This window comes from Nipponia nippon, unplaced genomic scaffold (genome assembly GCF_047370975.1).
Source record: "Nipponia nippon isolate SJK-2023a ecotype South Korea unplaced genomic scaffold, ASM4737097v1 scaffold_3, whole genome shotgun sequence".
NCBI lineage: Eukaryota > Metazoa > Chordata > Aves > Pelecaniformes > Threskiornithidae > Nipponia > Nipponia nippon.
The window spans coordinates 80380432-80408119 of record NW_028262347.1 but is presented as its reverse complement, the minus strand read 5'-3'; the positions used below and the strand labels follow the sequence as shown (position 1 = coordinate 80408119).

The window sequence follows — 27688 nt, the reverse complement described above, 5'->3', positions numbered from 1 at the left end:
TTAATAAGAACTGGACTGAGTCTGTGTGTGGAATATTGATTTATTTTCTTAATTCCCATAGCATTGCCCAGAACTACAGTAGCATGCCCTCAGAAAACAGAGATAACTATTTATCCACAAAATGAGGTCAGCACTATCGTCCAGTTGGTGAATTCCCCTCACTCTGCTGAGTCAATGGGATCCCGTGAACTGGAGCTGTGGAAGGTCCAGCCCCAGTGCTGCACCTCTCACCCAGCAAGGTTTCCATTTTGCATTCTTGCAACATCGACAGGAGAGTCCCACAGGGTTCAGTCCAGAGGTCCATCCATCCCAGTTTCCTATCGCTGACCATAGCCATCAGTGGGTGCTTGAGGACAGAGTGTAGGAAGCAGGGAAGCTACAGAGGGGGCTCCTAACACCTCCTTCTAGCCTCCAGTAGTCTCTGCTAAGAATTAGCACCCTTCACAGGGCAGCATTCAAACACCAGTGCCATTCAGTAAATCCGGAGCAGGTCCAGAATGGGCCTTGTCACAAAGTCCCAAAGACAGGACAAGCAGCCCCACCCTGCTTGCTCAAGGCCCCATCTGAGCAGATTTCAGGAGAGTTTTGCTTGAGAAACAAGGATTTGTCCTCTTTTCAGTTGAGTAGCTCAAGCACTTTCTTCCTAGTCTCTATTTTCTTCTCAACTATCTCTGACAAAGTCAGTAGATGGTGAATAGTTGGTCCCCACCCACTCTCTCTGTGCCAGTCTCTCTGTGCCTTCATACTGAAGAGTCCCATCCTACTGTGTCATTTCTTGCACAGTACTGGCTCCAGATGAGGCTCTTCTTGGAGCACCCTAATGTAGCAGCCAGGGCATGGCCAAGCCTCCTCAAGTCCAGACTACCAGCAGGTATTTCACACTCAAGTCATCCTAAAAGCGTTGTGGACACTTTGATCCCAGGTGTTAAACTAGCAATAGAAGACAGTGTGCAGGTGTCAGCTACCCCGCCACATACTCCTATTTCAAAATCTCAAGCTTCCTGCTGTATGTTTGAAAGAGGCATCCTCAGCCACAACCTCCTCAGGGAAGGATTATCTTTTTCTTCTGCTTTCAGAGCAAATGTGGCACAGCTGGGTTCCTGTTCGTGCCTGAGGCCTGAAAGCGCTGCAGTAATCAAAGTTAATAGAACAAGAGCAGCAAGTACTACAGGGTGTATTAAACACACTTAAGTATCTCCCTTTCCTGTCAGCAGGGAGCAGAAGCACACGTGTGGTGGAGCCCCAAGCTGACACCCTCTGAAGAGACTCTCATGCTGCCAAATAGGGGTGGGGAAACTCCTTTGCTGAGAAATATTCCTGCGTGTATGGTAGAAAACTTCCTTCCTCCTTCTCTACCACATGAAGTATGGTTGTAAGAACCCTTACTAACTGCAGGAACACTTCCAGTATGTATTTCACAAATTCAGAAATCTCCGTTAAATAAGGATCTGATATTTCTCATTAAAGCCATTAGCAAAAATTCCCATGAACTGGGAGGAGAGAGGCCCTTGAAAATGAGACAAGACCAATGTTTTTTGTGTGGTTCATGTTCCGAGCAGGTTGTTTCTCCCTGAAACATCACCATATGATAATTTTTCTTTGCCACTTAATTACCTCTGACACAGTAAAATCAGATGTAGGGTAAGCAGGCCAGGTCAACTTTGCAACGTTATTTTTAACGTTGGGTTGTGAGACTGAAACCCCACAGTTATTCTTTTGGTTAGTAGTTTTATTAAAGAAACAGGACTGAACAGAATGAGTCCTGAGGTCGCAGAGGACCACAGGGTCATGGTTACCCACCTCCCACTAGGTCTGAGTCCAGAGGGACCCAGGACACTTGCTCCTTCAAGTCTACGTGAATGGGAGTGCATGGGGCAGCCTTGTTATCTGGGCATCACAGACAGGACACACAGGCCCTAACAGTCACCGTCCTGTCGAGGTGTATCCAGAGAGGCTGTCGGCAGTGAGTCCTTGTGCAGATGGATCCCAAAGATGTTCCAGTGGATGTTGCCTGTGCACAGCCAGCTTCCAGCCCGCAGGTGAGGAGCAGGTCTCAGACCATTACAGATCACGAAGGAAAATACTGCTGCAGCCACCACGTGTGGGAGCCACTGCCTTCAGGCTTGCTCCACAGCTGAAAAGGAAGGGAGGGATAGAGGCAGTCCATCCCTAAGGCGCTGGTGCCACATTGCAGACCCGTAGTCTGCCAGACGTCATTTCACGTACAAAACCCAAAGAACGCACCAGCGGGTGTGAAACCACAGACTCCTGTGCAACTTTCCCTCTTGTGAACTCAACCCTGTTTCCCCACCTCCCAGAAGCTGTAAAACTACACAAGCCAGCCAGAAACCCAGGACTTCCATGACACTACAGCTAGGGACACAATGTCCCTGGGCTGAAACAGTTGGCAGTTCTGCCCTGAAATCATGGGCCTAACTGGCCCCGTGATCGTGAGCGAAGCTTGGAGGTCGGTTTTCTTAAACCACCTTTCCATAGCAGTAAAAGCCCGGTCTCAGTTGTATCAGAGTAAGTATGACTCTGCTTGTATAGCTTCTTTTAGCCAAAACTATACTGGTAAAAACACATTCTCACTAACATAAGCTGCATTTGAACTTGGAGGAATTTGCCCGTGCAGCTGTCCATCTATGAAGTTATACTGATAAACCTTCCTGATTTCTACTTCCATACAACGTGGCTTTCAGTATGGTCAAAAAAAATTTTCAGAACAATAAAAAAAACCTCACTGCTTAAACTGCTAGCTAGCTGACAGATCCCTTGGTCTGAACAGCCAGCCTTCACCATGCTGCACAAGCAAAAAGAGCAGTGATATGCCTGTATGTCATGCTCACTCCTACCTCCTTCCTTCCCCTTTTTCCCAAGTCCTGAAAATCCTCTCTAGCCCTTATCCCATCGGCTGTGGCCAGGCTCATGTCTTGGTGAACACCGTGCTCCTGGGAGAGGTACCTGAGGAAAGGCTGCCCCAACGCTCCCCCAGCTGTCCGGGCAGCTCCAGCCCTTTCAGATCACCCCCAGCCACTGGCAGCTGGGTGCTGCTGCTGTAAGAGCTGAAGAAGACACCAGGGTACAACCTATGTGCTGAAGATGGGAAATATTTGGCAGCTTGACAGTTGAAATGGCAGCCACTCCGTGCTTAGAGCTGACTTCAGAAACCTGTAATGAAATGGATGGAGACTGACAAGTGCTGACCTGGTGCCAGAGCAAGGAGAAATCTTTCCCACTCCTTCCATCACTCTAGCAGAAATGATGGATGGGTTTGAGAGCACCAGCCACCAGATACCAGCCGGTCTGCCAAGGCCTCAGAGGTGCCAGAGACTCAGGAGGAAGATCATGCATCATCCAAGAAAGAAATGGAAAACGCTGGGGGATTTGCCTGATCAATATAAACAAATCTCCCCACACTCCCTCACAACTCCTCATTGCCAACAGATCATTTTAGTCGTATATCTAACACAGCAATAAAATGAATGAGGGGTGAGGGAATTTTAGGCCTAAACCAAGCAACGCTACTCAAATAAAGGCGAAAGAAACACAAGTTAATGTGGGAATAGCCAGCGACTGCACCTGGAGTTTCATACAGCTCTCGAGGCAGACACCCCTGGACCCCAGAAAGGCTGGTTGGGTGCCCGGGATGCCAACCACTGCTCCTGCGTGGGTACCGTGCGTGCCTGTCAGCGCATGTGCAGCGAGGAGGAAACCAGCGCGCAGACGTGGGCTGAAGCTGGCAAGTTTTTAGGGCAGGTTTGGCACTGAGCAAACAAAAACTCCCTGTTCACAAACACATCTCAAGCCCATCTGCAAAGGAGCCGTTCTGGGAGAGAGGACTCCTGGATCTCTATCCCATCTGCCCCTTAGTCTCACATGTTTTCTGTGTAAGAACATGACACAGTGCCAATCATTAAACATTTTTTTTCCATTAAGTGGACACCCGATAAGTGGAAATTCCATCACTGCTGTTTACTTTTGGTATTAAGTGGCTTGCACTTGGGAATTGCTATTACAAATTGTCAAATTATGCCTGCTCCTTTTTATTTCAGCAGAAAGTTGGATTTTTAGTTAAACATATTTTTAAAATTTGCAGTTGAGGGGTGTGGGTTAGCGAGAAGCAGAGACACACACCGCTTGAACCTATTTTCCAGCCAGCCTCCTGGGGTGATAGCAAGGTGGCTATCACCCATAATTGGACTTAAGAGTTTCCAGATGCCCAGTTAAGAATCCCCTGAGTTTTTCCAGTCTCCTCAACTCAACCAGTTTGACTTCAGAATTAATTGACATTGATTTAGGAGTTGGTTTTCCAAGGTGTTGAATGCACGCCATCGATTTTAGCTGAAATTCTGAGTGCTCAGCCTTTCTCAATATCAGATCCTTCCTGTTTAAAAGAGCAAAAAGCAGATTTAAAGTTTATTAAAGCCAGACCCATACACTCAAAGGAAGGGTTATTAGCCCCCTAAGTGATTCTGTAAGTTAATATGTCTTTATTAGTTGGCTGTTTTCAACCTAGCAAGTGTTGTGGAATAGGCCACTATAAATTACATAAGCTTTATTTGAACTGGCTTCTAGTAAAATATAACACACCTAGTGGAAGATTGTTATATAAATGTCACCTTCTGGTGAGCAGTCTGAACTAAAACACAGATTTATTCTACGCTACCACTAACACACACAAAGTCTTCTTTCAGTTTTCTCATGAAACCGGCCTCTGGATAAAATTCAAAAGTGGTGTTGACTGCAGTAATTCCTCTGTGTTCAGCATCTCAACCATTTTAGATTAGCTCTTGGTTTGGTCCTACATTTGCAGAGGAATACAAAAAAAATAAAATATTACATCACCAAATAATTTAATTTGTCCTCGTCTTACGCCTGGCCAGACACTAGCTTTTTCACTACATGTACAAACAAGAGCAAGAGATGCTTTTCCTTCCACAGTTTCGGGAGGAGGGACTGATTAAGGACCTCCATTTCTTTTGAAGCACTGTAGAATTAGTCAGCAGAGGCCACATACGGATGGGTGCAATTACCCATCTTATTTCCAAAGGCACTATAGCACTTCTCTTCAGCCCTGGAGATTTCCCGTCTCCACTGCAATAGGTACTCTGCAGAGTCCCTCTCCCTATTGATCCAAATACAGGAAGGGAAACGATTAAGTGATATCCTGAGTTAGCAAGATTTCAGGTTATTTACCAGTTACCTGTAAATGCAGCAGGAGTAGCCCCGAGTTTCTCATTAACTCACAGCACTGCTGGGAGCTGATCTGCTGTCAGGCTTTCTGCAGACTGAAACAGCTCTTTCCACATTATTGAACCGGTCTTTCTTATTAATCCAGGGCATCTTTCTCAGAATGAAGGCTTGAGGTTGTAAATTTTTTCCCTTAAGAGGAGGGCTGTTGGGGATCTGGCCCTTGGCCCGCATACCAGGAGTTGCGTTGCCAGCACCAGTCTATGGCAGAAAGCACTGAGTTTTCGAGCTAAACCATGGAGTGGAGATATGGCAAAGGGTGGCTCTCCACAAATTGCTCTTGAACTTACAACAGCACCTCTGTAAGTCCCATCAGAAAGCTCCAGTCCTGGGTGCGATGACAGATACGTCGCCTTTCCACCACCACTCCACACCACTGTTCATCACCCCTGCGCAGGGGCTGCCACCCACAAATCCTAACACTATTACTAGCCAGCTTCTGACAGCCAAACATTGGTTTTGATGGCCAAGTTACCTAGTTCCATCTTCAAAGACCGTTTCCTGCTTGTTGATCACGTCCACTGTCACGAGAAATTCCTATCAAGGTAACAAAGCATGTGGAGTTTTGTCTTCAAGGGAAATAATTACCTCCTTCCTCTGTGAAAAATATCTATTCATACTAGTAAACACTTTTTAAATATATTTGAGCATTATATTTCAGGCATTTGATGTCATCGTGGAAGTTTGGCTTGTGAAAGGACACAGGAGGAATGTTTCTGATCGAAAATGACCCTTCCAGTTGTCTACCAAAGCTCTCCACAGATTTAGCGCAGTTGCGAGTGTAAGGGCTGTACTTATTGCAGTGACTTCTGTAGCATGAGCAGAGCGTGCACAGGATGTACGATACCACCGACCGCGCACTGCACGTATGCAGAAGGAAATTCAGCGCAACCTCATCATTAGCACGCAGAAAGCTTCCCGGGAGATAGTACCTCTCTTTAGTCTTCCGAGCTTAACTCCTGCTTGGTGAAGGGAGATACAATGATCTCCGCAGAGAAAAACTCCCCGCAGAGCCCAACTATCCACCTGCCACACTGATCTATAAATAAGAGCATTCCTCACCCTTTACAGAGCACTCACTGTAACTCGTTCCTTACATCCAGGATTTTTCCCCTGTGATTTCGTCATGATTGCAAGACCAGTAGCATTCTCACCTTAGTTCTCAGGAGGACTTTCTTCTAAATTTCCCTAAAAACACACTATTTCTCTAAGGCTTTTAAATGTAACGAGGAGCAAGTCAGCAGCACACTGTATGTGAAGATACAAGCAAGGAAAAGAAACACACACACAAAATCATTTTAATTTAACATAAAAACCCTTTGGTTTAAAAGAAACATAGAGCATAACTTAGATTAGGACATTCTATTCACAAATATCTCATACAAGGCACCTGTAAAACACCTCCACACTGCCAAACCTTCTGCTGTATGCCGGTAGCAGGAGAGCTTATGTAAAGAGGCTGCAGTCATCATTTGATTTATATCCTCATTTAATTTATATACAACCTTCAGCTGGTAAAAAGCTGGCCTTTAAAACTGATAGCACACAAGAAAGTTTTCTAAACCTTATAAGGGCAGAGGCTGTGTAAGAAACGAGTGGCAACGCTCCTATTTCCAAGCCAAAGACATCAAAAATTGAATATTAGGGTTTCAAGCTCACCTGGCTAGACTTTACCATTCAAATATTCAGTTTTAATTAATAGTACTTTCAGAAACCACTTTTTCAGCTTAGGTATTTTACAGAATATCTCAGAAGTGCTAGTCGAGAATATTTTTCATTTGTTGAGAAATTTATCACATGCCACACATGTATAAAACTCCTTGAAGGAAAAGGTTTTTCATCCACCAGCATAATATAGCTGTAAATTCTGAAATCCCAGCATAAGTGAGCTGTTGATTTCAGCTTCACAGAGAAATCTCCAGACTCTTCAACCACTCTGGTTACACAGAAGTCTTCTCTCTTAGATGGACTCTGGTCAAAATGGATCCAAAACGTAGGACTGGAACCAAGAATACCTCAGACTTTTGGGCACACACAAGCTCCTTTTGGGACTTATTTATCACCAGCCTGGTTTGCGGGGGAACCAGGGCTTATGCAATTGTGCTTGCCGTCAGTCCGCAACAGCAATGACTCCCTTTGCCAACTCCAAGTCAATTTGAAAGGGCAGTCATAAAGCTAATGCAGTTTGGAGAACAAACAAATCTAGGGCTGATTGGACTAACCTATCCACCTGCAGGGGAAAGCAAAAGAGACCTCCATCACCCTTTTTGTACTCTGAGAGCAGCGCACCACCCAGCTGGCGTACGTCCTTGCTCACCAGCCAATTTGCAAGCGTCCCTGAAGGTCAGCCACAGCCTGGCTCTCTCCTACGCATCAGCAGGGCTCAGGGAGTCGAAAGGGGGGCAGCTGCGGTTACTGAGTGAAGGAAAAGCAAGGCAAAGATCACAAACTCAAAGGAAATCAGACTGTAGGGAATTACCAACAGAACAACTTGGTTTATAGCAACAGTCAAAATCCCTTCCCATGAGATTTTACCATCCAAACATTTCTGTAATTTCAGTGTATGAAAACAGCACAAGCATAACAGAATATATTAGCATTATTAAAGCTAAGATAAAAGCAAAAAACCAAGTGTGCTGTACATTCACTCTTCATCCAAACGTTGGAGGAAAATAAAAGGATGCTAGTGATGCTAGCTATGAGCTTCTGTATCATCTAAGTGTGCCGTCCCAAGTGATCAGCTTGGAGCAGTTTAAAAAGTTTCTGCCTTTCAGATGAGAAACAAAAACTGACTCTAAATAAGCCCAGTCCAATCAAAGGCAAAGGAAAATGAGTTTGTGAAAACAGTCCTTCAGTGGCCCCGGCAATATCAGAAATACTCTCTGACTCAGGTAACAATATTTTAAAGGAGGGAGCTAAAGAGACAATTCTCTACAAGAAAACTTTGAATGGAAAAGAAAAACTGGTGTACAGGCAGCATGAGAGCTTGAAACCCTAGATTAATTGTTTAATGAAAAGCAACTCAAGTTCCATTTTTCTTTGGAGGGCAGAAGAGGAGTTTGCAGGGGTCCAGGCTTCCAAGTGTCAGCTTCCTACAGGACAAACGATTGCTGCCAAGCATAGGCCCCACACTTGATTCTTTCTTGTAGCCTGATCACTGCAGCAGAAACACTACTAGCTGCGTTTTCCCTGCTTCTTGCCGTAGTAAAGTTCTGACCTCAAAAGCTCCCAATGCTCCTTGGAAGGCTGGCGGTCAGCTCCCCACAACAGAAAAGAAACTGGAGTGCATCAGTATTGATCCTCCATTCTACTCTTACCATCTCCATGTAGAGCTTCAAATCAATCTTCCATTGGAAAATGGAAGATAGAAGAAATCCTGCTTAGAAGCATCCTTGACAATCCCTGCACTTCTCCCCATCCTTTCTAATTAACTTGAAATTTATAAAATTCTCACTGATGTCTGAGAACAGTTATATACTAACGAAAACAGGGAAAACAAGGTTTTACAGTAACAAAGAAAATAATTTTAATCCATGTTAACAGGTGATATTTAAGGTTACAGCTGGTGATAGTATTTCTGACAGATGAAGGCAAAGCTGTGTTAATAACAGGCACATTTGTTTTGTTTATATGACTTATTTCATGCAAAGAGCACGATTCAGAAAAAAATGCAGGGTGAATGCAAGCAATCACAAGAGGCCATTCATCATTCTGCCTACGCTTTTTTTGTTGTTGTTAATGCATCTACAGAAGTGCAACTGTGCTCATTCCACGAGAGAGAAGTTCACGGCAGACGGATTAAAACAGACAACCTTTATCATTGTGCTACAGCTGTCAGTCAGCCTTTTTTATCTGCCAGCATGTGTAGACAATATCAGTTCCATTAACAATGCCACTCCTTTAGCGGCATTGGATTGAAACAATGACAACATTAAGCGGCTACTGCAAAAAGACACAAGATTACGTAAATCCAGAAAGCTGAAGTAGTTAATTGGCTGTTTCTCAAACACCCACAGAAATCCACTTTGGTTCCATTGGTATACTAGCAATTAAAAAGCTAATTGCTATTTTATTTCGGAAGGCAAGAAACCCTAAGAATAAAGTCATGAGCTTGCTGAAGTGAGAACGGTAACACTCTGTTCTCATCAATAGGTCCCTACGGTGTAAGCAAGCTATCGCCTTCCGAGGGTTTCCACAAATATTTGTCACAAGAGCAATCAGCTGATTGGAAAGCTAGGCGGTACCTCCTCCCCCTTTCTCTGTCTGAGATCCCAGACAGGATTCGAGGTTTAAATGGGAAACTAACACTGTTATTTACTTTAATGAAACCTCTTCTGGCTGATGTTCATGAGATAAAGGCCCTTGGGCCAAAATTTCCTCTCTCACAAATGAATTCCCCCCTAGCTCGATAGAGTGTTTCAGCTACATAAACCCAAGCTGAACTTACCCTTTTGTTTGAAAACACTGTCACTGGTGAAAATGCTGGGCAACCTGGAATTTTAAAGAAATGCAAGGAACAGAATAATCCAAATCTCAATGTTTCAAGTGAATGAAGACTTACAACTTTGTGAGTAGCAGAACTGTTTCAACACATGCCCAACATACACAACCAAACGACGTCGTCATTGCTGGCTGCTGCCGCTGGCTGCTAACAGTGCTGCCTTCCTCCTGCTCATACAGTTAAACAGAAGAACGTCTGAACATGCAAAAAAAACAGTCTGGAGTGAGCTGATATCAGCACTGCTTCCATTAGGCTATGCGGAGAAACAAGAAGTGGGTCCTGAGCTAAAAAGGGTGATGATATTACTAAGAGCTTGCAATGCAGAAGGGGTATTTACTCTGATGTTACTGAGAGCTTAAAATGCAGAAGGGGTATTCACTGTGAGTTGGTGGGCGTGGTGCAACGTCTGTGCACAGGCAGAGAGAAACAGCAGAATAACTCATGGTTTTATGTAGTCCTCTGGAAAAGGAACCCTTGACAGCTTTTCAAAATAGCTGCCAGACCACTTAGGAAAGAAAGCAGATTCACAGAAGACTCTTTTTCTGTAGGGAAAAAGGAATGCATACCAAAAAGTGTGAGATTTCAAAGTACCGCTTGGGGGAGAGGAAAGAAAAAGCCCAGAAATGCAAAACAGAAAACACTGACCTAGCAACATGGCAGGATCTATGTTCGATAGGGTGTAGGAAAGAATTGTTCTTACATCAGCAGGCATTTGGAGCATGCCACATAAGGAGATGGTGAAGTTGGAGGACACTGCTGGTATGCTCTACCACAGGAATATCCAGCACTGCTGTCGCCAGCACTGTATAACTTGATCAAAACGTATTTTGAAAGTTGCCATGAGAAAGAAGGAATGGAAAAAGCCACCTTTCATAGCACGCTATTTCTATTCACATTGAACACCCTGTCTCATGAAAACACCGTTTTATAATCCACTTGTCTTTTACTCACAAATTTCTTTCATCATCAGAATACCTATCAGCTGCAGCATAGTTAAGAATATCACCATTACCCACCTTAATACATAGAGACCATACACAAGAATTGCTTGAAGCAGCAGTTAATGTTAGTAGTATTGATATAAGCCAGTTGAAAGTTACAGGCAGACACACAAAAAAGCAGGGATAATCTTGCACTAGTTACGGAAGCAAAACTTCTACCTCCCAAGTGCTTTTTCTGGAGGAAAAAAAAGAAACCAAAAGCCAGTCGTTTGGGGTTTTAAATATTTTTTTTTAAATGAAGTGTTGCTGAAAATCATTAGCTGAACAATGACAGAATTTTCAAGTTACAATTTAAAGTGGATAAGATAAAGAAAATACAAATAATAGTATAAATAATATCAAGCAACAGCCTTTGCAGAAATTGCTTAAGGCAATGGCTATAACTGACACTACAAATTCTACTTATATATCTACATATACAAATCTATACATGCCATAAATATAGCATCACTTGAATTTTAGTCCACTGCTCGCTATTTGGTATGGGATACCTCAGATTTTACTGCGGATTAGAAGCTTCTGTTTTCTATACAAATCCACAACAGAGTCATGCAAGAAATTCAGTTATTGACGTAACTTATAGAGAAATTCATGCTCAGTGGCACTAACAGCAGGAAACTCACAAGGTGGTGTTTTGCCTTCCTTACCTACAACAGGGATTTCTGTATCAGCAGATCCTCTGCCACTCATGCTGTAACTCTTACGCATAATGAGAAGGACTAGGGTTCTTATTTCAGCTTTTCCTCCAATTTCTCTACGTTTTTAGACTAGTCTCAGACATTTGGTCCTTATATGAAGAGTAATTTTATAGCTAATTACAGAGATCACAATTTCTTGGAACGTAGCAAATGGAACTACAATGCCAAATCTTCTCTATCTCTTCATGGGATGCCAGGAAGAACTAGATCATTATTGATGTAGATTAATTTTCACCCTAAAATGTAAGAGCGGAAAGAAAGGAAAAACAGGTCAGTCATAGGCACTCTTCCAAAGCTAGTCATGGTTTCAGCTGTCAAGAAAGAGAAAGGCTTTTTGAAATGTATCTAATACATTAAAAAAACCCACAACCAAACACCTCTGACATAAGTTGTAACAGTCTTTTGAAAACCACTTAACAGAATGCAGGTTCTTTAGCAAACACTTATTATTTTCAGATTATGAAAGCAGACGATGATTTTTTTTTTTCTAACACATATAATTACAAAACGTACTCAGTTAAGTGACAAGTCTATTAAATGTATCCACTTCATTTTTCAGGATTCTACACCCCAAGCATATATTTGGGATTAAAAAGACAAGACTTATTACATTTTTTTTTTTTTTTATCAAGTTTTCACTATCTGGTAAATCCTTGGGTTAAATTCTCCAAAAAGATTAGTGCAACTGTACAGTGTTTACTCCATCAACACCAATTGAGTTCAATCTCACTACACCTTACCGTAATAAAGTCCTAGCATTGTTATAAACACCAAATACTACAGACAGCATTTTTGGAAGACTGTGGATAGTTTCTAAGAGATACCCACCTTTAGCTGGGCAAATGGTTCTAGCTGACCATTAGATTTCCATGGCAAGTGGGAAAATGAAGCATTTCCAGGGTTATTTCCTTTCTTCATTGTTTGTGAGAGAGAACCAGCTGCACACACTCACTGCAGGAGAAATGGGTGGAAGCCTGTACCCATCTTACACAAAGAGAGGATAAGACATCCTCCGTTATTTAGGGTACTCTATGAGACTCCTAGCCAGAGGACCTAGTTGTATCACTTCCAGGAGCCACCTCAATAGGGACAAAGACTGTAAGCATTAGAGTACCAAATGAGCACGAACCATAAACATTTCTGTTAGTTTTCAAGGGGAACTGCTAAACTTCAGACTCCACAATAAAGGACTCCCAGAGATCCAGCTAAAGCTAGAACATTTATATGAACTGCCACATGATAGAAGCCACAGAACTTCATCTACTTCATGGTTGTTGCTGGGAATCCTACATTTCATAATGAACTACAGCATCTAGAACAGGTTGCAAGCTGGCAGTTAGAGCCTCTAACTCCGTATCACACATATTTTGGCTTGCAGGACAAACAAGGGAACAGTTTAAGATGACGTAGGCTATAACATGCCTCCTGTCCCATCTGCATGAAGCACAAAAAACCTGTTAGAACATTTGTGCCACTATTTGTGGCACGGAGCTGGGCCCAGGCTTGCCGAACACAACCCTGTAATGCCAGCTGCTGGCTAAGCCAGGAAGCAGGAACCACTGTGATGAGGAGCAGATGAAAACTGTTGCTCGTCACAGTGAGAAATTCCAACTCCCCATTTCCTCCATAAAAGAAAACTTAACTCCTGGGAAGTTTCTTGTTTGGTATCACAGAAAGTGAAACAACAGAAGTGTGGAGGGAAGAGAGCAAGTGGGGTACTTCTGGTGAGATCAGAACTGCGTTTCTCACATAGCCTAGCGCAGAACGGAGCTGTTCTGGTCAGCATACTGTAACTCCTCTGCATGTTTTCTACATCCCTGATTCAGAAACACACTTAAGTATACACATAACCGTTGAAATATATGTTTAATTATAATACATAGTTTACATTTGAAACTAGACTGTGTAAGTCTAATTCAAACCAAAAATAATATATTGTACTTCTGGGATGATCATGTTACAAAATCCAACTGCAAGGTTCACAGAGTATAGTTCTGGACATCTGGCCTAGTTTTTTTTTTCCTCCAGAGAACTCAGAAAAGGGACAGGCAAGCATTCAACATAGACAAAAATCCCAAAACTCATGGGTTGGCTTTGTTGCTATCTTTCAGAACAAACTGCAGTTCAGAGCTTAAAATACGGGGGGGGGGGGGGGGGGGGGGGTACCCTCATATCCTCCCCATCTCTGCTTCAGTGTTACTTAACCTTTCATAATAGTTTTCCATGTCTATGCAACATTTCTAGCAATTGCTAACTAAGTACATGTGTGTAGGGTCTAGAGAACAAATTTAAAACCATGCATGCCTTAAGGATTAATATATGAGTGCTCAGAATGGAATTCTGAAAACAACTGTGCTGTACACTGAAATATGGCACTTTATTATTTTCAGTGCTTTTGACTAATCCCAAATTGAGATAATGCTAAACAGACCCAATTAGTTCAATAAAAAGAAGGCAACATTCAGTCTAGCAAAGTCGTTCATTATAATATTTATTCTATGAAACAAAGAAGAAAACATAAGATTAAAAAACGTTCCATGCATTTCATAAAATACAGACAAAGACATTTTCACAAACAAAACAGAATAAGCAAGCAAAACCCCCACTGAAAATCCCAAGAGCTCCACTCTCCACATTGCATCATATACATGCATATACAAGAGAAAGAGCCGTCTAAAGAAAGTGGTAGGTTATCTGTCAATATCTTGGATGAGTAAATCAGCCCACAAGACTTTTGCCATCGCCTCTCATTATAAAACCAAACTGATGCAACTTGTTTTCCTTGCTACCAGTTCTTGGCATTGTCTTTGGCTGGGAAACGAAGGCAGCACAGCAGAATTCGTATTAAGTTGCAGGCTAGAAAGACACTGGGGCCCAAATTGTAGGTAGGTACAGAAAGATAGCAGGGCACAGTGGATGGGAGGAGACGGCAGTTGTTCCACTGCTGGAAGCAAGGTGGAAGGACATGCTCTGACTATCTTACTAGGAACATGGAGGGTGGGAAATACATCCTGAGAAAGAAGTATGGGCAGAAGCAGGGAATATATCTAGTACCTCTCTTCAAGAGTTCCAGTAACATAAAAGACTGCATTATAAAAGGATGCTGAAAGCAACACTTTTATTTAGGTTACAAGTTACATTACTATAAACCTTCTTACTGAAAGCTTTTGATCCAGTTCTTTCTCCTCAACCTACAGTACTCCATTTGGCTTTAACAAAGCTGTTATGGGATCCTCCCCTGGCCTTTTTTTTTTTTTTTTTTTTTTTTTAACAGAACCTCTCAGACTCCCACAACGGTTACCAACCACATAACTACTGACCACAAAGCCAGTCTAACTCTGGGCTCTGACACAAAAACAGCCCCTGCCTCTTATTGGGAATGCCCAAAAGCTGCCATAGCTGTATTTGGGGAAGGTGGTGTAGAGAAAGGAAGAACAAGGCTCCGCTTACACAAACACTTATTACCCCCAAAACCCCACTCCATGCAGGCTTAGGAACACCAAAAATCAGTTTCATGTGGGGAGGAGCAAAAAGAAGCCAACGGACTTGGATCCTTCCCCCTGCACCCGAGGATGCATCCACTTCTCTGACAACAGCATTCTTCTGCTAGCTACCAAGCTATCTCTGTTGCAGTGAGGAAGGTTCTGCATTCTGCCTCCTGTGAATGATGCACCATGGGGGAAGATTGTTACAGTTACAAATGTGGTTTTCATATTGTTTCTTAAAAACGTAAAGCTAGGAATTTACATTTTTGAAAAATTTAGAGTAAAGTGTAATTTAACCTGTAGAATGAAAATTAGAAGATGTGAGATATAGAATTGCCCATGCTACACCTTAACTGTTCCTTTGCATGTACGTGTCAGGAATATGACTTTATATCACATGATCTTTTCAACTTTCAATCCCCAGAAGAACCTTATTTCATTCCCTGGACAAGCACAAATGAGGCAGAAAGAAGACTCCATAGGAAATCCCAAGTCCAGCATTTCTCACTTCTGAATGCTTGCAGCTAGAATAATGTTTTCTTGATGGAGTTTTTAAAATTCAATTATGTTTTATGTGCTCCATTTACCTTGCATTAGGAAAACAGAAAATGCTGTAAAAGATTAAGGTGTCAGATCTTTACAGGTCTCCACAGGCCTTGGTGAAACACAAAGATTGAGTTTTCTTTTAAAATAACTGCCCAGCTTCCTAGCTAGTGTAATTTCTGTGTTGTCCATGTAAACATTACAGAGTCTTTGTACCACCCACTAAGCTCTTTGCTTCAATCAACTATCTGTGCCCAAAAGCACATCCTTATGTTTCTTCCTACACCACAGCCATCCTCCTACGCCACAAAAGATGTAACAAAATAGGAATTAATCATAGGCTGGATACTCACAGGGATTGCTGCTGTTTGCTTCTGTCTTCCCAGCCTTGGCCAGTTTGATTGAGTTCTGCTGTGCTTTGCCCTGCTCCTCTCCAGTTAGCAGGGCTTTTATTTCAGAGGGGATTTTCCCTTGGTCCATCGCCATGCACCACTGCTTGTACTGAAATATGCAAACACATTAGGCACCAGCGAACTGCCAGGATCACGTTAGCAGACAAAACAGAGCTGTAATCTTTCCCTTCCGGTATATTCATTTAAGGTTTGAATTTACTTGGGCTGAAGCCTCTTACAAAACTGCAGAGCACTAATGAGCTAAGCACGTGTCCAGGTTGCATACCTGGCCTCAGTAAATCCTGCCTCAGTCAATAAACTGCTACTCAGTGGCAGTACTAGACACAATACTGTAATTATTAAACAACATGGAACACTTTGTGCATTTTCTCACTGCTGGCATGCCAGAATACCGTTCCAGTTCATGGCCTATTAAAAACAAATAGTTCACATGACTCTGGGGCTGATTGACTATTAAGAAGTCTTTTCTGATTGTGCAAGGCACAGTTACATCACATGTGCCTTATTCCTAGTTCCCTCATCTTAAATTCTTCATTGGCAAACCCTGAAGCACACCGAAAAACCTGTGGTCAGTTGGCTGACTTTCCACCCAGTCCTAACCCTATTCACTTGTGGTGATTAGCCCTGCCTATTCAAACAAACCTAATGCAAGGGCAAGGCAGTATCGTCAGCTCCAGTGAAATTTCAATGGCATCTCAATAGCACTGAGGAGCTAAGTCTGTATTTCCAGATGAAACATTCTCTTTGGTTAAGGCAGCTTATTTGGCCAAGACACCCATCTTATACGTGCTGGAACACAGGACAGCTGTGCAACCATGTACACAGAGTATCCTGCAAGAATCAACCTCCCCAACAAACGTCTGTGGGAAGCAGTGACACACTGAACGTACATCCCCCTTGGTATTTTAACACATCTCTTTCCACCCTCTACCTCTGTCAGAGTTTTTCCAAAACAAACATTTCAAATACAACAGACTCATAAGCAATGGCACTTTCTTTGCTTGCTTCCAGTTCAAAACCAGCAGATAACTTTTGACATGGGCTTCATATTCAACATACAAAGTAGGCAAACAGCTGAGTGCATCTGTTACTGATGTTTTGATACCTTAGGGCTAGCCAAATCCCACTCTCAGTCACAGTGATTTCAAGAGCAAGTGTCGACGAGGGCAGGTCCTAAATAATACTGACGGTTAGGTTAAATGATCATTTCTTACCATTTCAAGCTCTTCCCGAAGAGCACAGATGGCTCGCTCTCTGCTTGAAACCAGCTCTTCCAGGTACTGGTACCTCAGCTTCTTCCTAGCTCTGCACTCTCTTGCACTCTGACGACTTCTTTCAAGCTTTGCCTTCAAGTCTATTTTGGCTGGTTTACGACCTCGCTTGCCTGGTTTCTTTACCTTGCCTCCAACCACCTGAAAAGGAAGGGTACATTAAAGATGTTCTGCAGAGGGAATGCTGGAGCCATGTCATTGTGCCTACTAGGTGTCTCAAGTAGAAAATTCTGCATACACTTTCACTGATTCTGAGCAACAGAGGAAAGATGCAGCTTGTTTAGGGGGCTGATGTATGAAGTTTTCAGTGATAGCATCGAAAACAAAAGGGAGGGATATGACTTCAATATGAAGTCAGTGCTTAAGCAGTCCTGTTGTAAATGCTACTAATCTGATTTGGAGGAACAGCATCACAGAACAGTTGAGGTTGGCAGGGACCTCTGGAAGTCATCTGGTCCAATCCCCCCTGCTCTAACAGGGCCACCTAGAGCTGGTTGCCCAGGGCCATGTCCAGATCCCTTCTGAATATCTTCAAAGATGGAGACTCCACCACCTCTCTGGGCAACCTGTGCCAGTGTTTGGTCACCCTCAGAGCAAAAGAAATGTTCCCTGATGTTCAGAGAGACCCTCCTGTGTTTCAGTTTGTGTCCACTGCCTCTAGTCCTGGCACTGGGTACCACCAAAGAGAGCCTGGCTCTGTCCTCTTTACACCCTCCCCTTCAAGTATTTGTACGCACTGATGAGGTCCCCTGAGCCTTCTCTTCTCCAGGCTAGATGATCCCAGCCCTCTCAGCCTTTCCTCAGAGGAGAGGTGCTCCTTCATCATCTTGCTGGCCCTTTGCCAGACCCTCTCCAGTAGCTCCATTTCTCTCTCGTACTGGGGAGCCCAGAACTGGACACACGACTCCAGATATCTAGGAGGATATCTGGGATGCCTAGGAGACAGAGATGATCAGTCAAATTCATAGCAAAACTGCTTTATCATTACCAACAACTCCTTCCCTAATATAGTGCTTCTAGAGTTGGCAAGTACTATGGAGTTTAACACTTTAATTTGGAAGAAAAGGTATTTATTTATAATCAATATAATCCAAAACTTAGTTTTGCCGCAATAAAATGAGTAGGTTTCAGCCTACTCGAAAGATGAAACTTGCCAGAATTACGAGCCATCCGAGCTTCCTCAGTCCTGATTTCTTTCAAAGGAATCTTCTGAGGATTTTTACTAAACAGGGAACTCTGAGTTACACTGAGTCCTACCTCTGCTGCCTCTATTCCAGTTGTACTTAACTGCTCTGGCCATGTTTACCTTTGAAGCAGTACTACACAGCCTGGAAAGTCATCTCCTCATGCCTCCTCATGCAACCTATCCCAATGTTCAACTCTCCCAGCACCTAATTTACATCTCCCTTGCAGAACTGTAACTCCCTGGTTTCTACAGACTGCAGGTTTTGCAATCATTTTTACCTCTTCTTTGTGGCTCCTTTTTTACAGGTCAGAAAACTTCTCTTGCTACAAATAAAAAAAAAAGAGGGAAAAGTTTCCTCGGTGTTTACTCTGTGCTTCCCCACCCAAATATTTTACTCTTAACATGAGAGCATGGCACATGAAAGTCTTAAATATGGTCTGAAATTCAGTACAGTGGCCATCGGGTAGTATTGCCCTGTAAGCATTACATCAGCCACACACCCCACCTCCCCTCTGAAGTGAGGATTTCTTTTATTTGCATTCTGACCACACTGTTTGAATGGAGGGGGTGTGGAGAAACACACCTAACACACACCTACACACAAGAATTTCACTGCTGGCTTAGTGTTTCACCATACTGTGTATAGATGGTACTTTTTCTAATAGGCAGTGTTCAAAATATCAGAGTTCATAACAAAAAAAAAAGGCACTTTTTACTGTGTGATGCTACAAAATAAGTCAGCTTTGACATTCAAGGAAGTCACTTGTTCTACAAACTTCACAGGCTGCAATAAAAACCATAACATAATGAATTGATGTGCTAGAAAGAAGAAGAAAAAGAGGATTATACAATTGAGCCTATTCTTTCTTTGCAAAGTAAGTCAACAACCACATGCCAACATAATCCTACCCTTTCTACATTGCCTCTCCTAATTTATTCAGGTGTAGCTGCTTACCATAAGCAAATGGAAGAACTGAAAGTACTTAATGGACATCTAGTGATAATGAAACAAACATAATACATTCAGAAAAGCAAAGGAAAAAAAAAAATCAATCTCTTACATTTGAACTACTGAATACAGTTTGAATAATTCATTCACTCCATCAAGGTGCTCTCCTTAAGATCTTCTAGTTCAAATACTACATTCACCGAAATATATAAAACTAACCAGCCATGGCCAAGGGAGAAAGAAGCTCCAAAGAAAGGAAAGCGACTGTCCCCTTTCAGGCATGACAAGTGCAGCTCTGTCCTCTCATGGAACCACACTGATATTTCTGTGTGGTGTGATTTACACTCCTAGCTCAGTAGGAGTTAGAAATACACAGTCTTCCCAGGAGGGGCTGTAGGCACTCACAATTTACTATCTATTATTACTCGCACTTGAAAGATTTCTGGATATTACATTATACCCTACAGCCAAAGTACTTCAGTTCTCAAAGACTTTTAGCGCCTGAGGTTCTTCTGTGCCAATGCAAGGTAGTTTGAAGTAAATCTTTGAATTCAAGAGCTAGATAAGGTCTTGTAGAGACATACACTCCAGCTCTCTTAAAAAAAAAAAAAAACCACAAACAACTTTGCCACTCTTTGAGCTCTGACCCACTAGAAGAGTGGGCTAGCACTCGAGGTTGGAGTCCCAGCCCACCACATGCTGCTGAATGAACAAAATAATAACTCGAGTCTTAGTCCTGTGCATGTCACAGCCATGCCCCTTCACCAGAAGGTCAGGCAGGTGAATAGTTGCCACCATGCTGTTTCTCACAACCAGCAAGTCAAAACTACTTGGATATAGCACCCAACCTTTTCACAGCCATCATCCTGGGCAGGCACCAGCACTGAAGAGCGCTTGCAAGCAGCACAGCTTCACAATTAAATCCATCCAACACCACAATCTCATAAGATAATTTCTTTTTAAGGACCTGTTATTTCAAAGCATCTTGTGTGTGCTTATATGTAGCTGATGCCTTTTCCAAGGGAGGGGTCACATCAACACAAAAAACATACAAAGGGCAAGGGGGAGTGGACTGTTATGCCAATAAGGTATCAAGTGAGCTCGTACAAACTCTGAGTTTAAAGGCATGTTTTTATGGACAGATCTAGAGATGTGCACATAAAACAGTTAAGGGCACTTTGTAGTCTGCAAGGAAATCAGACACTGGTGTAGACTGCTTTGCACATTGCAAAGGCACCCTGGATCCACCATTATCTGCTTTCCCTTTGGTCACCCTAGAGAGCTTTCCACAGACAGCTGTACTAATTGCCCTGTCTCCCCCAAGATCTTTTACCACTGCAGCAGCCCTGCACACAAGCTCTCTTATGGGAGGAAAAAGGCTTATACCTCTGGGGTCATTGCTTGCCAATGCTCTAACCACCAGGACTATGGAAATAATGAAAAGCATCCTTCCCTTTTAACTCCGACTTTAAGCAGCAAGACCCTAGTAATCTGCCTTCACACCATCCTGAAAGACTCATACTGTCTTCATGGATCCTGAACTGCAGTTCACCATACAATTAGGCATCACTCCGCACAGTTAGTTTGGTAAGCGATTTGATCAAATCCTGCATCCTTAACAGTTTTTCCTCACCAATATTTAGAAGTCCTGGTGTAACCTTAAGCAACCCAGCTGGGGAAAAAAAGGCCTGATAAATCCTTTGCCACCATCCCATATTACCATATCTCCCTGGCTTCTAGTCATGTTTGCCTACTCAGTTGCTATGCTGATGTGACAGAAAGAAGACAAAGCAGAAGTGCTAGTTGATGTTGAACATGGCAGCAGACCAAGAAAAACCAAGCAAGCAAACATTTTTTTATTCCTTTTGTATTCCTCGGGAGTTTATAAAGGGATGGGATCTATTAGCATTCAGCAGTAGGGATTTGGTTTTTTTCACGGAGTCATATGTAATCAAGACTCAAAACAATATTAATCATAAAATTTGTCATAGAAATATTAATAATGGCATGCATTTGTCAGAAATCCAATCAAGCTCCTATTTCAGTTCACTCGGACCTCAGAAAATAGAAAAACATAACTCCCTTTTTAATACAGTATTTAGATCATAACATCATTCTCACCTGGCATCAGTGTTCAGGTACAAAATCATTTGACCTGGAACTGGAAGTACCTGCAATTACTTGCCCTGATATAGAATAAACCCTCAGATTTCTGGATTTTTTTATTAGAGGGATTCAGCAGATCTCTACAGAAGCACTGCCAGATTGCGTGATGGAGACATCCTCCTTTGGAAGGAGATACAAACACGATATGGCCACTAGCATCCACACCCCCCAAGGAACTGAGCTGCTCAGATAGAAGACTGTGATAAAGCTGGCCTCACCGTGACATCTGCAGGTATTGAACAATTTGACGGATTAAAACACTATCTGAAGCACTGTTCAGCACTACCGATCAGCGATGCTGATCGCATTGACCCATTCAGCATCTTCCAGCAGCTCTCAGTTCATTCACAGATAAGCAAGCAGCTCTTAAGTGCTCCATCAACCAGTACTTGAGATCCAGCTCAAGGAATCATCTTAAGCAGACTCTTGGTTGCATTAGTGGCTGAAGGTATAGGTCTGTAGAATTTAAGTTAGCATGGAGCTGATGATCATCTACAGAATTTATATAAAACTACAAAAATAATTAGCAAGAAATAAAACCTAAGCACTGAATTCATTACAGTAGAGGAGGAAGGAATCTATTCGCACTCGCAAACATTTTCTCAAAATCAGTAATCAAATTAAGTCAGTCGCAAGTCTCCTAATAAAGATGAAGTTGTCTGATCTGCTGAGTCACAGCATACCATTCACAGTAGCAGTATATGCAGTAGCTGGAAAATACGCTGGTTATTCTTCCATTGCATGACATTTTATATGCTTTACACAGATTATTTAGTTAACTTTCACTGGCGAACAAAATGCATCCAATAATGATCCAAAAATGTAAGATGTTATTTACTAAGCAAACACTTTAAGTCTTAAGCAGATATGATAATGGAAATTAATCCTAAAAGTCTAATCATACAAAGTGATTAACATACTAATAAGGTAATCTTTAGCACAGAAGTGTAAAGACAACTATCTTTGCTGAAATGTCTATCTTTTAAAAAGCATAAGCTAGGAATAAATATCAAGTTTTCCTAAAGTGTTACGCTGGCGCCCACAAGTCAAAATGGGTAATCATTAAGGTTCAGGGTAGGAATCGCTACTTAGACTCCGCAGGAATCAGCCGGATGCCACCTTACTGCTCAACAGGTGAGAGTCCTCTGCTTCCCCCAGGAAGGACAGCTTCACACGTGGAAGCGTGCCTACCAACACACCATACAGGTTCTCCCAGTTTATACTAACAGAACTCAGGCACTTCTTTAAACCTCTCTCCATGGGAGCTTGAAACAGGCAACAAGGATGGTCAGCTAATGCTACACTACGTATATCCTCCTAGCCCACCCCAAACTGTTCTGTGGGGTTTAAGCTCATCCATTTTACTTACCCATTGCAAATGTGAGAAAGCAGATGTGTCATCTGAGCGATGCTGAGCAGCGACTTGTTAAAACATTTGACGACTTGAAGTTGCCCATCTCAAATTATAACCAAAGCTATTTAGGTTTTATATTTCCAAGCAAGCAGCAATGAGAGCACTTTATGTTCGGACATGAGCCTGGGAGGAAGAAGCCTCCGGCACTTTGCAAACCTGTGCATTCTGAAAAAGTCCTCAAGGATGAAAACATAGTAACCCACCTCCTTCACAACTGAGATTATTATGAAAACAGATCCTGTGCTTTGCTCTCCACACTAGCTCTGTCCCTGCCACAGCATTCAAAGCATTCCTCGGAGTCGATTCCAGGATCGCCTGGGAGATCGCCCCTCTCTTTATGATCCCGGTCACCCACAACAGCGAGGGTCACAGCCAGAGACATGTGAGAAGACATCTCGTGAATGAACACCCATCAAGCCCTTTATTTTAAGCACAAGATTTCACATCTGACTTGCTGCCACACTCCCTCCAAGGGATGTTTGCATCCCTGTAATTATGACTTACAGCAAAACCCCCCTCGGGATCACACACGACCGGGCATTTGATGTTTCAAAGCTCGGCAGCAGGGAAAGTGGTGCAAGTCCTTGCGTGCAGCATTTTGCTGTGGCCTTCCTCTGCCTTATCACCAAGCGCTCCCCCAAAATGGAAAGGTTGTATGAACACCAGAGCAAGACATCAACAGATGCTCGACTCATAAATATAAATGCCCCATACAAACAGTTTATCTGAGGGCTTGCTTTCTCAAACTCAGTTAACACCTGAAAACACTCTGACCTTACCTATTTAAAAGCTTTTCTTTCACTTCACACATTGCAAGTTTGTGGAAGTTTAGAAATAGTCAGACCTCAAGACCAACGTCCTTGCCCTGGGACCAGCCTGATGGAGAGCAAACAATCTGAGCCGGAGACCGGGCTTTCAACAGCCACAGCCTCTTTTACATGTATAAAGAAATTTGCTTCTTCATTTAGAGGAAGCAGCAATTTAATTACAAGCAAAAGAAAGCCAACAACCAAGAACCAGTCTGTTCAAAGTTGAGAAACTAACCTGGAATTAAAACAAGTGCAAGAGATTGAGATCTACTCTTTTAAAAATCTGAGAGGGGACTGTTCTGCCGCCCAATGCATATAAATATGTAAACTTGTAGTCTTGTAAACTAACCACGTAATTTCACCTATAAAGGCTGAAATCACAGTGACAATTTCTCCTTTTTCCTGTGTCTTAAATACTTCAGAGATACATAAGTGTTATTTTAACAGAGATTAATTGCCAAAGAACAGCTGCATCACTAAACTCTTTCCCTCACACAACCGAGAGCTCAAACCACAGCAAGAAGTGAGACCAGCATCTGAATAAGCCCTAGTTTCAGAGCAACTCTGTAGCAGAAAGATGAGAAGGTCACATTTTGGGTTTGGTTGGGGTTTTTTGTGTGTATAATTTAAGAACATCCTTTAAAACCGGAACATGAAAGTTTTCTAGATCTGACGTTCAGACATTCTACCTCTCCCTTTATTTCTTATTATTTCCTTCCCATTTTGAGGAATATGTTTAGATGAACCATTTTTCGATTGCTCCTAGTGCACTAAGAATTAGGGAAAACATTACAGCCTGCAAGCCCAATTCTAAACTCTTTACGTCAGGTAGATGAAGGAAAGCACTGGACTTGCGTGGATGCAGCTATAGAACAGCTACTTCACTACTAATGTAATTTAGTTACTTCAGGTTTTACAGGGAAATTCCTTTCACAGTCACACTCATTCAGTTCGCAGATAAGACTCTTCAATCACGCAGGCCAACCCTCTCAGTAAGTAAGAAAACATGACTCAGTGGAACTTTTAGAAGATTTCAACGACACACTGGCTCAAGCTGGAAGACCGCACTGGCTATAAAATGAAGTATAAATAGTGCTTGCCTCATCCTGACACAGGAACATGCAACAGGAAGAGCCCTCCCAAGAGAAATGGGATCTCTTGAACGGAGCCACCAAACCCTTAGGGCAACCTGCAGCCTCATGAACTTGTTCTGAAAGGAACCACAGCCCTTCAAAACAACTGCAGTAAAGCCTTTCAGAGCAGCAGGCACTTACTGACGAGTATTGGCTATTTTCAGTAGGAGATATGAGGATCCGATATCACCCGAGGTTATGACCTAATGAAAAATCTGCTGAGGTAACAAAGATTTTCAAAGTTTTCCTTAGGTACAGCCACACCCAGTGGTTCTGGGCAGGACCCTTTTCAATGCCACCGTCCTTGCAAGTATCTCAGCAGTAAATATTAAATAAAAACATGATACTAGGAAACTGTACTTGAGACTCAATATAGGAAGAGTAAATATTCCACTCTGCTTTTTTTTTTTCTCCCCCTTCACTCAACATCAATTTTTCTAAGGAAAAAAAGATCAAAGACCTGTCTTACTGACTTGAAAAGATTTAGTTTATTTTGTAAATGCATCCAAAAAGTTTCAGAAAAAAACAGATTATCAGGACTTCCCAAAACATGACAACAGATCAAAAATTATTTTTTAAATGAAAAATCTGGAAGTGATCTGTTACAAATAAGTTAATTCTGATACAGGAGAAATGAAGCGTTCTTAACACTAAAAGAAATAAAAATCAGCCAATACTCGTGAGCTATAAATACCTCCAGAATTAAATCTTCTGGATCCTCTAGACTACTCCCCTGATTACATAAACTTCCATGCAGTTCTCAGAGTTGTAAGCATCTTGTTGACTTCAGTGATGCAGATTCCCCCCACCCTCCTTTGCAGCTTTCAGACAAGGCCTCAATAAAACCAAATAGGATATATGTTAATTTGGCAATTCATCATGAACCTTCCATATACTTACAATCCATTCTGTGGATCCTTTGTACTGCCAAATTATTGATTACTTCTAAGTTTCTTAGATTTAGTCCCTATGAAATTACATCAAGTATTTTTCCCCTTTGAATTAAGGTGGATCAGCACAGGCAGTGTGGTTTTGTTTCAGTAAAATTCAAGTCGGAAGAAAACCAGGTGGCTTGAGAACAGACAAGGTACCACGGGCCTGTGACTACCACATGACCAGTTTTAATACTCAAGCCAAGCTCAGAATTTATTATGAGTCAGAAGACGGCTGCCTCACAGCCTACCTCAAGTGTGGTTTCACCTGGCTCACTCCTGGGGACTTAGGCCATCTCCAGCACAAAACCCAGGATACTACCATAACCTACCACTCTAGTGAGCTGAAATACCCACACTCAACTGGGAGTTTCAGTGCGAAATGCTGAACTAAGTGGCCACAGCAGTTATTTTCTCAGTCCTCACATGAGCCCTGTAGGTCCTGCTTTAGGGGCACCCCGGCACAAGCAGGTGGAAGAGGCACTCCTCCTGCATCTTCTGATGTTTCACTCTGCTTAAATGGAATTTAAGGGATGCCACTGTGCTGCTCTCATAAGAAGACATATGAAGAATCGAAGCACCAGCGCCCATTACAAGGCTGCAACCCGAGCTCCTACCCTAGTACCTTACCATTTGTCCACAGTTGCTATTTATCTAAGAAATTCAGGGTGCTACAAGAACATGGTCCACCGCACCAGGTCAGACCACTGGTCTGCATCCAGCCTCTGGCCCAGGGCTGGAGAAGGAAAAGCCAGCAGCAGCATCCAAGCGCTGTGCTCCACTGAACGCAGCAGCGAGGAGAGCGAAGGGGCAACCCCTCTTTCCCACCGCCGCAACCAGAGGCCTTCAAGAGAAGATTTCAGAGAAGTTTACCTCAAAAGCCTTTAGCAGGAGCACTCGCCTCACTCGCAGTTCCCTGCCTATCAACTGGTATGAGGCTTTCTGGGAGTTTACATCACTTACACACCGCTTGGAGCTTGAACCCGTCGGGCTCAGGCGCAGGAGGGCTCCCCGCGCTCCCCGCACCAAGGCACCGCCTCACCGGCTGCCCTCGGCTCCAAACTGGCCCCCGGGGCGGGCCCCGCAGCCCCTTACCTTGCTGTCATCCATGTGTGCCGCCAGCTCCGGCCCCGCACCGCCGCAGCCCCTGCTCGGGGAGCGCACCGGAGCCGCCCGCCCCCGCCCCGGCGGACACCAGCGCTCACAGACCCCCAGCGCGGCCCGCGGCCGCTGCTATCGCCCGCCGCCCTGTTTGTTTACAGCCGCCCGCCCCGCCCCGCGCTGGGCGCGGCGGCGGAGCGGTGCGCGCTGGGAAGAGTAGTCTTGCTCGGCCCCGCCGCCATTGGCCGCTGCCGAGCTGGGGGGGGGGAAGGAACTACAACTCCCAGCAGGCACCGCCGGGGTGAGGCGGGGAGCGGCGCGGCGATTGGTCCCCGCCCCGTTAGGCGGGAGAACTACATTTCCCAGAAGGCTCCCGGCGCCGGCCCGCCCCGTCCCGCTCCCAGCGGAGACCGGCGTTTTCCTCAGCCCCGGCGGCCGCCAGTCTTCTCCTATCTCCAGCCCTCCGTGAGGGCGATGGTCCGTCCTGACCCTGCGCACAGGCTCTGTCGACCTCTGAGCCCTTATTTTAACCCCAGTCTTTCCCGGTGTCACCACCACCGGTGCCTCCCTCTCCTCCACGTCCAAGCCAGGCGGCCTGCCTGGCGGCCGCCCTGCCCCGCAGCAGCCGCTGGTGATTGTTACAGAGGCATTAAGGTTCCGGCCGAGCGGCCGTGTAATGGCTGGAGCACTTAAAAAAAAAAAGAAAAAAAAGAAGCAAATTAAGTTTTCTGCTATTGTTTGCCTTGCTTCGCCCTTCGAGTTCCTGAAGACAGAAGCGAGCCTTCCTGCTCGCTCGGACGCTGCGCGGTGTACTGGGCCTGAGATCCCGAGCC

At 43.6% G+C, this 27688-nt stretch overlaps 1 protein-coding gene across 25 annotated transcripts; it reads right to left on the bottom strand.

The window, feature by feature from the left end:
* Positions 1-20: 20 nt before the first annotated feature.
* Positions 21-27021, bottom strand: CREBL2 (cAMP responsive element binding protein like 2). Of its 25 annotated transcripts, none has more exons than XR_015706321.1 (12): positions 26850-27021; positions 17109-17306; positions 15835-15982; positions 12282-12437; positions 11403-11689; positions 10771-10930; positions 9815-9921; positions 7571-7668; positions 5207-7483; positions 4138-4387; positions 2965-3171; positions 21-2134 (listed from the first exon to the last, which is right to left on the bottom strand). XR_015706321.1 is itself a non-coding variant. In XM_087764630.1 (4 exons), the coding sequence occupies exons 1-4, from the start codon at positions 26862-26864 to the stop codon at positions 2118-2120; spliced, it is 378 nt and encodes a 125-aa protein (XP_087620756.1). In that variant the 5' UTR covers positions 26865-27019; the 3' UTR covers positions 21-2117. The 25 variants fall into 25 exon arrangements, 2 of the variants coding, with proteins under 2 accessions (XP_087620756.1, XP_009463309.1); XR_015706322.1 differs by lacking the exon at positions 9815-9921 and adding an exon at positions 9701-9744; XR_015706319.1 differs by having other exon boundaries at positions 5207-5790; positions 6408-6501; positions 7476-10930.
* Between the last annotated feature and the right edge of the window lie 667 nt (positions 27022-27688).

Coding starts and splice junctions, on each gene's coding strand:
- CREBL2 (XM_087764630.1), bottom strand. Junction 15,983..17,108: donor TTCGGGAAGAGCTTGAAATG/GTAAGAAATGAT, acceptor TGCATATTTCAG/TACAAGCAGTGGTGCATGGC.